The sequence below is a fragment of the Entelurus aequoreus genome, linkage group LG20 (assembly GCF_033978785.1).
Source record: "Entelurus aequoreus isolate RoL-2023_Sb linkage group LG20, RoL_Eaeq_v1.1, whole genome shotgun sequence".
Classification (NCBI taxonomy): Eukaryota; Metazoa; Chordata; class Actinopteri; order Syngnathiformes; family Syngnathidae; genus Entelurus; species Entelurus aequoreus.
The window spans coordinates 21,771,284-21,786,603 of NC_084750.1; the positions used below are offsets into that span (position 1 = coordinate 21,771,284).

General features: G+C 37.3%; 1 protein-coding gene across 1 annotated transcript in view; it reads left to right on the forward strand.

Moving 5' to 3' along the window:
- The window catches only part of LOC133636407 (uncharacterized), a 180,996-nt gene that overhangs the window by 154,588 nt on the left and 11,088 nt on the right, over positions 1 to 15,320 (forward strand). The window contains exons 11-21 of the mRNA XM_062030399.1: positions 277 to 416; positions 497 to 623; positions 716 to 751; positions 3,879 to 4,018; positions 4,090 to 4,216; positions 4,280 to 4,440; positions 6,574 to 6,700; positions 6,778 to 6,810; positions 8,565 to 8,677; positions 8,757 to 8,886; positions 8,973 to 9,112. Coding sequence (XP_061886383.1) covers positions 277 to 416; positions 497 to 623; positions 716 to 751; positions 3,879 to 4,018; positions 4,090 to 4,216; positions 4,280 to 4,440; positions 6,574 to 6,700; positions 6,778 to 6,810; positions 8,565 to 8,677; positions 8,757 to 8,886; positions 8,973 to 9,112 — 1,274 coding nt within the window. The remainder of the gene's footprint in view (positions 1 to 276; positions 417 to 496; positions 624 to 715; positions 752 to 3,878; positions 4,019 to 4,089; positions 4,217 to 4,279; positions 4,441 to 6,573; positions 6,701 to 6,777; positions 6,811 to 8,564; positions 8,678 to 8,756; positions 8,887 to 8,972; positions 9,113 to 15,320) is intronic.

The following is a 15,320-nucleotide window of genomic DNA, read 5'->3' on the forward strand; positions in this document are numbered from 1 at the left end:
ACCAACACAGATGTCCAGAATACTGTGGAATTTTGCGATTAAAACAGACGACTTAATAGCTGGCCACAATGGTGTCCCAAATTGTCCGCTACAATCCGTGACGTCACGCGCAAACGTCATCATACCGAGACGTTTTCAACCCGGCCGTATTGGCATGTGTTGCAATGTTAAGATTTCATCATTGATATATAAACTATCAGACTGCGTGGTCGGTAGTAGTGGCTTTCAGTAGGCCTTTAAGTTGTGCTAAATATTCCAAACTCCCGTCCCATGCAGGACTACAGCGTGCCGGAAATCAGCCTCTTCCCAGACGTGAACGCAGAAGGCAAGAAGGTGATCTTTCGAGATACGTCTGAAGATGCGAGAATTTTTGGTTTCCCCATCAAGGCCAACTCCATCATCATAAACGCCGGACTGTGAGTAATAACGAGGCACTTTGCACAGGGAGGGAAAACAAAAATATTATTATTATCTCAGTTGATCTGATTTCACGCAGATGGCTTGTATTCGCCAAGCCCTTCTTTGAGGGGGTGCCGCGCGTCCTGGAGGTCGGGGGGTATTCCAATCCTGAAGCGTGGGGCGTGGAACAGCCCTATGTGGGGTCATTGCATCCGCTCAAAGTCGTAAGTCACAATCCAGTTTTTAGGTTCTTTACTTCTTGTTGGAGAGGATGTTGATTACTGTTAGTCATAATTCCTTCCATCTTTTTGTGTAGGGTGAGCCCAGGGTGGAAAATATCAGCGAACCAAAGGTGAGAAAGCACTCACATAGGAGTGGGTGGTATCGATACCAAGGTGGGTGGGTATTGGTGTCAGATCGACACTAGCGTGGGGGGATCAATACTTTTGTTGTAGTCCCTCTTTTATACATCCAGCAAATTGCTTGTTTACTTAAATTGGTCTGTCAGTGCAAACAAATAGCTGCCTGTAATGTTAGCTATTTTAGTGGGGGGGTTTTTTACATTTTAAAATGTAATTTTTTGCTATTTTGCAATAGTGACTTTTTTCTCAAACAATAGCACAGAGGTGTCAAAGTCGTTTTCACTGAGGGCCACATCGTAGTTATGTTTGGCCCCAGAGGGCCGCTTCTAACAGTGAATACTATTGTTACACAATTTTTTTTAATGCATTTTTTTAGTATATATTTTTTTAAACTAAGATGTTTAAAAAATATGGTAAGTTGCAATAATTTCACCACAAATTGTAGTGTATATTACTGTAAATGGAAAAACAGTACTGCTGTTTTTATGGTAAAAAAAAAAAATGCAGCTCAGTTGCCAGAATTTTACTGTAAAATTTACGTTTGTTTTTTTACTTTAAATTAAAAAAACTGCAATTTTACAGTAACATTTTGGCACCTGAGCTGCCAGTTTGTATGTTTGTTTTTACCGCAAATCAACAACTGTAGATTTTTCGGTGTATTACTGTAAATGCCAAAACGGCACCACAGTTTATTACAGAAAAAAAAAGTACTGTTTTTTTAATTTAGAGAAAAATGATGTAAAAACCACAGTAAATTTCACAATTTTACCATGAAATCTATTGCTACTTTTACGTTGCACAATTTGATGGATCATTTTCTTTGAAGTCATTATTATTAGTATTTATGTTTATTTATATAGCCCTTAATCATGAGTGTCTCAAAGGGCTGCACAAGCCACAATGACATCCTCGGCTCAGATCCCACATCAGGGCAAGAAAAAACTCAACCCAATGGGATACAATGAGAAACCTTGAAGGGGACCGCCGATGAGAGTCCAGTCCATAGTGGATCTAACATAATAGTGAGAGTCCAGTCCATAGTGGATCAAACATAATAGTGTGAGAGTCCAGTCCATAGTGGATCTAACATAATAGTGTAAGAGTCCAGTCCATAGTGGATCTAACATAATAGTGTGAGAGTCCAGTCCATAGTGGATCTAACATAATAGTGTGAGAGTCCAGTCCATAGTGAATCTAACATAATAGTGTGAGAGTCCAGTCCATAGTGGATCTAACATAATAGTGTGAGAGTCCAGTCCATAGTGAATCTAACATAATAGTGTGAGAGTCCAGTCCATAGTGGATCTAACATAATAGTGTGAGAGTCCAGTCCATAGTGTGTCTAACATAATAGTGTGAGAGTCCAGTCCATAGTGGGTCTAACATAATAGTGTGAGAGTCCAGTCCATAGTGGATCTAACATAATAGTGTGAGAGTCCAGTCCATAGTGGATCTAACATAATAGTGTGATAGTCCAGTCCATAGTGGATCTAACATAATAGTGTGAGAGTCCAGTCCATAGTGGATCTAACATAATAGTGTGAGAGTCCAGTCCATAGTGGATCTAACATAATAGTGTGAGAGTCCAGTCCATAGTGTAAATAACATAATAGTGTGAGAGTCCAGTCCATAGTGGATCTAACATAATAGTGTGAGAGTCCAGTCCATAGTGGATCTAACATAATAGTGTGAGAGTCCAGTCCATAGTGGGTCTAACATAATAGTGTGAGAGTCCAGTCCATAGTGGATCTAACATAATAGTGTGATAGTCCAGTCCATAGTGGATCTAACATAATAGTGTGAGAGTCCAGTCCATAGTGTAAATAACATAATAGTGTGAGAGTCCAGTCCATAGTGTATATAACATAATAGTGTGAGAGTCCAGTCCATAGTGGATCTTGTTAATAGTGTGAGAGTCCAGTCCATAGTGGAATCTAACAAAATAGTGTGAGAGTCCAGTCCATAGTGGATCTAACATAATAGTGTGACAGTCCAGTCCATAGTGGATCTAACATAATAGTGTGACAGTCCAGTCCATAGTGGATCTAACATAATAGTGTGACAGTCCAGTCCATAGTGGATCTAACATAATAGTGTGACAGTCCAGTCCATAGTGGATCTAACATAATAGTGTGAGAGTCCAGTCCATAGTGGATCTAACATAATAGTGTGAGAGTCCAGTCCATAGTGGATCTAACATAATAGTGTGACAGTCCAGTCCATAGTGGATCTAACATAATAGTGTGACAGTCCAGTCCATAGTGGATCTAACATAATAGTGTGACAGTCCAGTCCATAGTGGATCTAACATAATAGTGTGAGAGTCCAGTCCATAGTGGGTCTAACATAATAGTGTGAGAGTCCAGTCCATAGGGGGGCCAGCAGGAGATCATCTTGAGTGGAGACAGGTCAGCAGCGCAGAGACGTCCCCAACTGATGCACAGATGAGTGGTCCACCCCGGGTCCCGACTTTGAACAGCTAGCGCATCATCTGTGGTCACCTAATAATATGTTCTTGCCTAGAGAAGCTGCGTCAAATTTTGAAAATCCGCAGAACTTTGATACCAGGAAAACTGTACGCACAAGAGTAGTCTTTGTCACGGTGCAATTAAATGCAGTACAGAGGAACCCAAGGATTTCAGATGGATTGTGAGAAAAACAGTTCTTTACTTAAGGAGAAAGTAGTCACAACAATGATTCAAAAATAGGAGATAACAAAAGGCGACGGTGCGAAAAAGAGAACAAAAGCTAAAATACAAAAATAACTAGACTTGGGTTGGAGTTGCAAGATGTGCAAACTACCACACAACACCAAGCTGGATGGCACTGGGAATAGCCACGAAGGTAAGTATCAAAAAACTTGGGAAGCATGAAGGTCTTCGACATGGAGAGTCGAGGAGTGGAATCGCCGAGTGCCATCCAGCTGTCAAGGTGCTGCTTAAGTAGTGCACGTCTCACAACTCCGCCCACAAGGGGAACCAGGAACTCTAGGGGGAAGAAGAAATGTAAGAGCCAGGTCTACTGCACCAACTAAGGAAACCTGAACATACAAACCACAAGGTGGAAGTAGGTGGTGACAGTCTTCACCAGAGTCTGACTTAGGATCTTTGTACGCAGATCGAGATCTTCGAAAGGTCGTACTTCACCGGCAGATCAAGGGTCATCACCGCCAACATGAAAGATTTCATGACCCGACTGGACAAGCATCAGAGTGCCTTCATGTACACGACGGGGTCCCTCAAAGTACACGGAGGAATGTAAGTGGGTCGCTCATCGCGGTCGTACCTTTTGTGTCTTTTAACACTTGTGCGTTCCTTTGTTGACGTAGCTGGGTGGGCTATGAGAAGGAGGGCTTCAGGGGGAACCAGTACTTGCTGGAGGAGGGCGAGTACCACGACTGGAGGGTGTGGGGAGGCTCCAACCCCGAGCTGCGCTCCGTTAGGGTCATACAAGCTGTAAGTCAGGCTGATTGTCGCGGTGAAAACATGCACGTCGCTAAGGTCGGGTGTGTTCCGTAGGACCTGAGCGAGCCCTTAATGGTGATGTTCGAGCAGCCGGAGGAAGAGCAGGGTGCCGGCGAGCAGGAGGAGAACACCTTCGAGGTGACGGAGGCCATCCCGGACGTGGAGCTGTTTGGCTACAAGTCCAACACCCGTTCCATCCAAGTCTACAGCGGGGCGTAAGTCGCTGAGCAAAATCTGCACTCTTATGATGGAACCTACACTGCAAAAAGTCTGTGTTCAAAAACAAGAAAAAAAAAAAAAAATTAGGGGTATTTTATTTGAACTAAGCAAAATTATCTGCCAATAGAACAAGAAAATTTGGCTTGTCAAAACTTTCCAAAACAAGTAAAATTAGCTAATTTCAATGAACCCAAAAACATCTTCAAATAAGTATATTCTCACTAATAACAAGTGCACTTTTCTTGGTAGGAAAAAAAAAAAGACCTTTTTGCTCAATATGTTGAAAAATAGTCTTATAGTGTCATTATCTTGACATAATGATATGCGCTCGGCATCATGATTTTATTACTTTAAAAAAGTAGTTTTATACTTGTGCGTGTTGATGACAGCTTTGTTGATATTGATATTCTAGTTTCAAGCATGTTTTTACTCAATATAGGTCATCAAATCTCAGCAACAAGCTGTAATATCTTACTGAGATCATTTAGGACCAAAACACTTAAAACAAGTAAAACACTCTAACATAAAATCTGCTTAGTGAGAAGAATTATCTTATCAGACAGAAAATAAGCAAATATCACCCTTATTTGAGATATTTAATCTTACTTAGATTTCAGCTTTTGCAGTGTATGTCATGATAAACAATGTATATGTATACAAAATATTTACCAATAATATAGAAGTCAAAAAAGAAGAGAAAAGCTTGTTTTGATTGTGTAAAAAATAACTTCAACGGACTTTAAATATCCTGAATTCATAACAAAACATGCAACTGCTTTAAAAATAGGTCTAATTCTAAAAATGACAATATCAAGTGAAGGTTGTTTTATTGCAGCGATTACAAGGTGTAAATAATGTATGGCTCTTATCATGCACCTCAAGATATTTCAAGCCTTCTTTTGATATCATTTTGATTAGAGATGTCCGATAATATCGGACTGCCGATATTATCGGCCGATAAATGCTTTAAAAATGTAATATCGGAAATTATCGGTATCGGTTTCAAAATGATCGGTATCGGTTTCAAAAAGTAAAATGTATGACTTTTTAAAACGCAGCTGTGTACACGGACGCAGGGAGAAGTACAGAGCGCCAATAAACCTTAAAGGCACTGCCTTTGCGTGCCGGCCCAATCAAATAATATATACGGCTTGCAAGTGAATGCAATGCATACTTGGTCAACAGCCATACAGGTCACACTGAGGGTGACCGTATAAACAACTTTAACACTGTTACAAATATGCGCCACACTGTGAACCCACACCAAACAAGAATGACAAACACATTCCGGGAGAACATCCGCACCGTAACACAACATAAACACAACAGAACAAATACCCAGAACCCCTTGCAGCACTAACTCTTCCGGGACGCTACAATATACACCCCCTGCTACCCCCTCCCCCCCCCCAACCCCGCCCACCTCAACCTCCTCATGCTCTCTCAGGGAGAGCATGTCCCTAATTCCAAGCTGCTGTTTTGAGGCATGTTAAAAAAAATAATGCACTTTGTGACTTCAAAAATAAATATGGCAGTGCCATGTTGGCATTTTTTTCCATAACTTGAGTTGATTTATTTTGGAAAACCTTGTTACATTGTTTAATGCATCCAGCGGGGCATCACAACCAAATTAGGCATAATAATGTGTTAATTCCACGACGGTAATTAAGAGTTGGACAATATCGGAATATCGGATATCGGCAAAAAAGCCATTATCGGACATCTCTAATTTTGATTAATTATGGCTTACAGTTTATGAAAACCTTGCATTGAAAATCTCAGAAAATGTGTAAACTGTAAGCCACGACCATTAAAATTATAAATAAATAAACGCTCGACATATAATGAGTTTATATCACATAGTTAGTTTCACATTTGAAGTTGAAACGCTGACTTTTGCACGATATTCTCATTTTTTGAGTTTCACTTTTTCGTAAATGTGATCATACATTTTTAGTATACATAAAAAAATTGGAAAATAATTATATAAGACAATTTTGACAGACTTTTAATGTATTTTCTTGGATATGTAAAATGTAAAAATACTCTACCGAAAGGAACCCAAATTTGTTGACAGAGGCAAGATTGTCAATAATGCAAAAAAATGCAATAACGATGTTGATGTTCAGGTGGGTGGCCTACTCCCATGTGGACTTCTCCGGTAGCCAGTACATCCTGGAGAAAGGCTTCTATAGTAATTCTGCCGACTGGGGTTCTCCGGACACTCGCATCTGCTCCGTGCAGCCAATTCAGCTGGTAAAACACTTAACGTTTTTTCAATACATATTTAACAAACATGTTCTAAAATGTCAATATGCTCTGTTGGCTTTCAGGCTCCAACTGATGGTAACAGGACCAGGAAAGAGGTGGGTCGTCATTTTTAGGCTGGTCAAAAACCCCTGATTTCATATCATTCGACAAGGTTTATCCTGTTAAGTACTATAGGTTAGACCTGATTATTGAATACGATTAAAGGCCTACTGAAATGAATTTTTTTTTTTTTTAAACGGGGATAGCAGATCTATTCTATTTGTCATACTTGATCATTTCGCGATATTGCCATATTTTTGCTGAAAGGATTTAGTAGAGAACATCGACGATAAAGTTCGCAACTTTTGGTCGCTGATTAAAAAAAGCCTTGCCTGTACCGGAAGTAGCGTGACGTCGCAGGTTGAAAGGCTCCTCACATTTCCCCATTGTTTACACCAGCAGCGAGAGCGATTCGGACCGAGAAAGCGACGATTACCCCATTAATTTGAGCGAGGATGAAAGATTTGTGGATGAGGAAGGTGAGAGTGAAGGACTAGAGTGCAGTGCAGGACGTATCTTTTTTCGCTCTCACCGTAACTTAGGCACAAGCTGGCTCATTGGATTCCACACTTTCTCCTTTTTCTATTGTGGATCACGGATTTGTATTTTAAACCACCTCGGATACTATATCCTCTTGAAAATGAGAGTCGAGAACGCGAAATGGACATTCACAGTGACTTTTATCTCCACGACAATACATCGGCGAAGCACTTTAGCTACAGAGCTAACGTGATAGCATCGTGCTTAACTGCATATAGAAACAAAAGAAATAAACCCCTGACTGGAAGGACAGACAGAAGATCAACAATACTATTAAACCGTGGACATGTAACTAAACGGTTAATGCTTTCCAGCCTGGCGAAGCTTAACAATGCTGTTGCTAACGACGCCATTGAAGCTAACTTAGCTACGGGACCTCACAGAGCTATGCTAAAAACATTAGCTATCCACCTACGCCAGCCAGCCCTCATCTGCTCATCAACACCCGTGCTCACCTGCGTTCCAGCGATCGACGCATCGGCGCGACGAAGGACTTCACCCGATCATCGATGCGGTCGGCGGCTAGCGTCGGATAGCGCGTCTGCTATCCAAGTCAAAGTCCTCCTGGTTGTGTTGCTGCAGCCAGCCGCTAATACACCGATCCCACCTACAGCTTTCTTCTTTGCAGTCTCCATTGTTCATTAAACAAATTGCAAAAGATATACCAACACAGATGTCCAGAATACTGTGGAATTTTGCGATGAAAACAGAGCTTTTTGTATTGTATACAATGGTGTCCGAATACTTCCGTTTCAACCATTAACGTCACGCGCATACGTCATCATACATAGACGTTTTCAACCGGAAGTTTCGCGGGAAATTTAAAATTGCACTTTATAAGTTAACCCGGCCGTATTGGCGTGTGTTGCAATGTTAAGATTTCATCATTGATATATAAACTATCAGACTGCGTGGTCGGTAGTAGTGGCTTTCAGTAGGCCTTTAAAATCAAGAGTAAGAATACTAATTCAGTGTTAATATTTGATTGGGCCCCGGGCCCCTCCGTAGTGGGCCCCTTTGTAAAAAAGGTTAAAAAAAAAAACCTGATTCAAACCAGTTTAATTGCATAACATTGATAACGGTACACAAAAGGCAATGAAGCAATATAAAAATACCTCTCAATATTTTTTGTAAGACCTGTGTCCATATTTTACTGTATTTAGTAGTGCATGATTTTGTATTGTTTTCATCCAGAATGCACCTCCCGTATCCGTGTATTGCCATCAAATCTGATACTACACTTTCCCGCATCCCCATTTGCCTCTCCCAGATACTATTGTACTCCGAGCCGGACTACAAGGGCGACTGTCTTGTCTTCAGCTACAAACAGGATGCGGAAACGGAAAACTTCCAGACCAAGTCGTGCAGAGTGGTGGGAGGGAGGTGAGAGATGTGGCAGGAAGCCCTTGTTTTCTTCAAAGTGATGATCGTTTTTTTTTTTCTGTTTGTTTTTTTTTCTCAGCTGGGTTGTGTATGAGAATAAAGACTACAGCGGGGTCATGTATGTCCTATCAGAAGGGGGCTACACCTCGTTAGCGAGCATGGGCTGCACATCCAGCACCTTCATCCGCTCCGTCAAGGCCGTGCCAATGGTGGGGTGAATGTGCAAAGACAAGTGTGTCATGCATGGTTCTGAAACTGTATCTGTGTGTGTGTGTGTGTGTGTGTGTGTGTGCAGACCTTCTCAGTCCCCTCCATCTCGCTGTTTGGCCTGGAGGGTCTGGAGGGGAGGGAGATCTCCACAGACTCGGAGCTCCTCAGCATGGTGGGAGAAGGCTTCAATGATCACATCCTGTCCGTCAGAGTCAACAGTGGCTGGTGAGGACTTTTGGTGCAACTTTGTAATATATTCATAAGCACAAAACACAATTGTATGTCGTTTGTGGGATATTTCGAGGTAACGCCTGTTCACTCCATGCAAATTCTGCCTTTTTCCGGAAATGACTTCTGCCTTTAGCTTGTATTTGACTTGCTGCAAACACATTTACACAATTTAAGCCAGGGGTGTCCAAACTTTTTCCACTGAGGGCCGTACACGGAAAAATTTAAGCATGTGGGGGCCATTTTGATATTTTTCATTTTCAAACCTTAACAAAATATATGGATTTTTTTTTTAACATTTAGGGCTTCCGGGGACCATAAAGGGTCTCAATCATTAAAATGTAAAAAATAAGTCAAATTATTATTATTTTTTATTTAACGCTTACAGTAAATCTCTATATCAACTTCAGGTTGATATAAAGTAAAAAAAAAAAAAAAAAGGTTTAATGCTTTTTCTGTCAAAGACAACTTTGTTTTTTATAGTAAAACTGAAATATGCAGTATTTAGTAATTAGAGCCCAAAAAGATCAATAATGCAGGACACCATTGATTTTAATTCTTTAATATTTTTGAGTAATCACAGTGAAATGTTAAATAAAATCCTATTAAATATATTTGGGATCCAAAAGGTCCCCCACTCATAAAGTGATACATTTTTATAAACATTTTTTTTACTTTTAACACTTAAATTACAAGATCAACTTCAGATATACACTACCGTTCAAAAGTTTGGGGTCACATTGAAATGTCCTTATTTTTGAAGGAAAAGCACTGTACTTTTCAATGAAGATAACTTTAAACTAGTCTTAACTTTAAAGAAATACACTCTATACATTGCTAATGTGGTAAATGACTATTCTAGCTGCAAATGTCTGGTTTTTGGTGCAATATCTACATAGGTGTATAGAGGCCCATTTCCAGCAACTATCACTCCAGTGTTCTAATGGTACAATGTGTTTGCTCATTGGCTCAGAAGGCTAATTGATGATTAGAAAACCCTTGTGCAATCATGTTCACACATCTGAAAACAGTTTAGCTCGTTACAGAAGCTACAAAACTGACCTTCCTTTGAGCAGATTGAGTTTCTGGAGCATCACGTTTGTGGGGTCAATTAAACGCTCAAAATGGCCAGAAAAAGAGAACTTTCATCTGAAACTCAACAGTCTATTCTTGTTCTTAGAAATGAAGGCGATTCCACAAAATTGTTTGGGTGACTCCAAACTTTTGAACGGTAGTGTATCTGTCGATTTTACGTTTGAACTATTATTTTGTTTGTATTATGCTCTTTTGTCAAATAAAACTTTGATGTTTTTTAATGGCAACCACACAAAATATGCAATATTTTTTCCACATAAAACATTTTAAAGTGATATTTTTTAAGTAATAATTCATTATAACATAGATTTTTAGTCTTTTGGGTTTTTTTAGCAATGGCAAAAAAAAGAAAAATAAACAAAGACAAAAGAAAAAAAACAGCCTGCATGGCAGCTTTGTGTCAACATTGCAACTTTTTCTTGTTAGATTTCACCTCATTCCACTTTTTTTTTAAATGTTTTTTTAAATTTTTGCAATATTATCAATTTTGCAATTTTTGCAGAATGCGTGGCGGGCCGGTAAACACCGCACTTTGGACACCCCTGATTTAAGCTTATTCATTTTACAAAAGCAGTGATGTTGGCATGTTGTGTAATTCGTAAATAAAAACAGAATACAATGATTTGCAAATCCTTTTCAACTTATATTCAATTGAATAGACTGCAAAGACAAGATATTTATTGTTCTGAGAACATTTTTGTTTTTGCAAACAATCATTAACTTAAAATTTAATGGCAGCAACACATTGCAAAAAAGTTGTCACAGGGGCATGTTCACCACTGTGTTACATGGCCTTTCCTTTTAACAACACTCAGTAAACGTTTGGGAACTGAGGAGACCAATCTTTGAAGCTTTTCAGGTGGAATTCTTTCCCATTCTTACTTGATGTACAGCTTAAGTTGTTCAACAGTCCGGGGTCTCCGTTGTGGTATTTTAGGCTTCATAATGCACCACACATGTTTAATGGGAGACAGGTCTGGACTACAGGCAGGCCAGTCTAGTACCCGCACTCTTTTACTATGAAGCCACGCTGTTGTAACACGTGGCTTGGCATTGTCTTGCTGAAATAAGCAGGGGCGTCCATGATAACGTTGCTTGGATGGCAACATATGTTTCTCCAAAACCTGTATGTACCTTTCAGCACTAATGGTGCCTTCACAGATGTGTAAGTTACCCATTCTTTGGGCACTAATACACCCCCATACCATCACAGATGCTGGCTTTTGAACTTTGTGCCTAGAACAATCCGGATGGTTCTTTTCCACTTTGGTCCAGAGGACATGACGTTCGCAGTTTCCAAAAACAATTTGAAATGTGGACTCGTCAGACCACAGAACACTTTTCCACTTTGCATCAGTCCATCTTAGATGAGCTCGGGCCCAGTGAAGCTGGCGGCTTTTCTGGGTGTTGTTGATACATAACTTTGGCTTTGCATTGTAGAGTTTTAACTTGCACTTACAGATGTAGCGACAAACTGTAGTTACTGATAGTGGTTTTCTGAAGTGTTCCTGAGCCCATGTGGTGATATCCTTTACACACTGATGTTGCTTTTTGATGCAGTACCGCCTGAGGGATCGAAGGTCCGTAATATCATCGCTTACGTGCAGTGATTTGTCCAGATTCTCTGAACATTTTGCTAATATTACGGACCGTAGATGGTGAAATCCCTAAATTCCTTGCAATAGCTCGTTGAGAAATGCTGTTTTTAAACTGTTTGACAATTTCCTCACGCATTTGTTCGCAAAGTGGTGACCTTCGCCCCATCCTTGTTTGTGAATGACAATCATGGCACCCACCTGTTCCCAATTAGCCCGTTCACCTGTGGGATGTTCCAAATAAGTTTTTGATGAGCATTGCTCAACTTTCTCAGTCTTTTTTGCCTCTTGTGCCAGCTTTTTTGAAACATGTTGCAGGCATCAAATTCCAAATGAGCTAATATTTGCAAAAATTAACAAAATTTTCCAGTTCGAACGTTAAATATCTTGTCTTTGCAGTCTATTCAATTGAATATAGGTTGAAAATATTTGCAAATCATTGATGTGATGATATGGGTTTTTTGTAGTAAAAAAAATCACATTTTTGTGTTTGCAAACCTTACAAGAGCATATGTTTCTAGTAAAACTCACAAACATACATTATTATGAGTTTAAAAAAAAAAAAGTTTGTGTTTGCAAACCTAACAAGAGCATATGTTTCTAGTAAAACTCACAAACATACATTAGTATGAGTAAAAAACAAAAAATGTTTGTGTTTGCAAACCTTACAAGAGCATATGTTTCTAGTAAAACTCACAAACATACATTAGTATGAGTAAAAAACAACAAATGTTTGTGTTTGCAAACCTTACAAGAGCACATGTTTCTAGTAAAACTCACAAACATACATTATTATGAGTAAAAAACAACAAATGTTTGTGTTTGCAAACCTTACAAGAGCATATGTTTCTAGTAAAACTCACAAACATACATTAGTATGAGTAAAAAAAAACACATTTTTGTGTTTGCAAATTTTACAAGAGCATATGTTTCTAGTAAAACTCACAAACATACATTATTATGAGTAAAAAAAACAAATTTTTGTGTTTGCAAACCTTACAAGAGCATATGTTTCTAGTAAAACTCACAAACATACATTAGTATGAGTAAAAAAAAACACATTTTTGTGTTTGCAAATTTTACAAGAGCATATGTTTCTAGTAAAACTCACAAACATACATTATTATGAGTATAAAAAAAAAAATTTTGTGTTTGCAAACCTTACAAGAGCATATGTTTCTAGTAAAACTCACAAACATACATTAGTATGAGTAAAAAAAAAAAAAATTTGTGTTTGCAAACCTTACAAGAGCATATGTTTCTAGTAAAACTCACAAACATACATTATTATGAGTTAAAAAAAACAACACATTTTTGTGTTTGCAAACCTTACAAGAGCATATGTTTCTAGTAACACTCACAAACATACATTAGTATGAGTAAAAAAAAACACATTTTTGTGTTTGCAAATTTTACAAGAGCATATGTTTCTAGTAAAACTCACAAACATACATTATTATGAGTAAAAAAAAAAAATGTTTGTGTTTGCAAACCTTACAAGAGCATATGTTTCTAGTAAAACTCACAAACATACATTAGTATGAGTAAAAAAAAACAACACATTTTTGTGTTTGCAAACCTTACAAGAGCATATGTTTCTAGTAAAACTCACAAACATACATTATTATGAGTTAAAAAAAACAACACATTTTTGTGTTTGCAAACCTTACAAGAGCATATGTTTCTAGTAAAACTCACAAACATACATTAGTATGAGTAAAAAAAAACACATTTTTGTGTTTGCAAATTTTACAAGAGCATATGTTTCTAGTAAAACTCACAAACATACATTATTATGAGTAAAAAAAACAAATTTTTGTGGTTGCAAACCTTACAAGAGCATATGTTTCTAGTAAAACTCACAAACATACATTAATATGAGTAAAAAAAAACACATTTTTGTGTTTGCAAATTTTACAAGAGCATATGTTTCTAGTAAAACTCACAAACATACATTATTATGAGTAAAAAAAAAAAATGTTTGTGTTTGCAAACCTTACAAGAGCATATGTTTCTAGTAAAACTCACAAACATACATTAGTATGAGTAAAAAAAAAAAAAATTGTGTTTGCAAACCTTACAAGAGCACATGTTTCTAGTAAAACTCACAAACATACATTATTATGAGTAAAAAACAACAAATGTTTGTGTTTGCAAACCTTACAAGAGCATATGTTTCTAGTAAAACTCACAAACATACATTAGTATGAGTAAAAAAAAACACATTTTTGTGTTTGCAAATTTTACAAGAGCATATGTTTCTAGTAAAACTCACAAACATACATTATTATGAGTAAAAAAAACAAATTTTTGTGTTTGCAAACCTTACAAGAGCATATGTTTCTAGTAAAACTCACAAACATACATTAGTATGAGTAAAAAAAAACACATTTTTGTGTTTGCAAATTTTACAAGAGCATATGTTTCTAGTAAAACTCACAAACATACATTATTATGAGTATAAAAAAAAAAATTTTGTGTTTGCAAACCTTACAAGAGCATATGTTTCTAGTAAAACTCACAAACATACATTAGTATGAGTAAAAAAAAAAAAAATTTGTGTTTGCAAACCTTACAAGAGCATATGTTTCTAGTAAAACTCACAAACATACATTATTATGAGTTAAAAAAAACAACACATTTTTGTGTTTGCAAACCTTACAAGAGCATATGTTTCTAGTAACACTCACAAACATACATTAGTATGAGTAAAAAAAAACACATTTTTGTGTTTGCAAATTTTACAAGAGCATATGTTTCTAGTAAAACTCACAAACATACATTATTATGAGTAAAAAAAAAAAATGTTTGTGTTTGCAAACCTTACAAGAGCATATGTTTCTAGTAAAACTCACAAACATACATTAGTATGAGTAAAAAAAAACAACACATTTTTGTGTTTGCAAACCTTACAAGAGCATATGTTTCTAGTAAAACTCACAAACATACATTATTATGAGTTAAAAAAAACAACACATTTTTGTGTTTGCAAACCTTACAAGAGCATATGTTTCTAGTAAAACTCACAAACATACATTAGTATGAGTAAAAAAAAACACATTTTTGTGTTTGCAAATTTTACAAGAGCATATGTTTCTAGTAAAACTCACAAACATACATTATTATGAGTAAAAAAAACAAATTTTTGTGGTTGCAAACCTTACAAGAGCATATGTTTCTAGTAAAACTCACAAACATACATTAATATGAGTAAAAAAAAACACATTTTTGTGTTTGCAAATTTTACAAGAGCATATGTTTCTAGTAAAACTCACAAACATACATTATTATGAGTAAAAAAAAAAAATGTTTGTGTTTGCAAACCTTACAAGAGCATATGTTTCTAGTAAAACTCACAAACATACATTAGTATGAGTAAAAAAAAAAAAAATTGTGTTTGCAAACCTTACAAGAGCATATGTTTCTAGTAAAACTCACAAACATACATTATTATGAGTTAAAAAAAACAACACATTTTTGTGTTTGCAAACCTTACAAGAGCATATGTTTCTAGT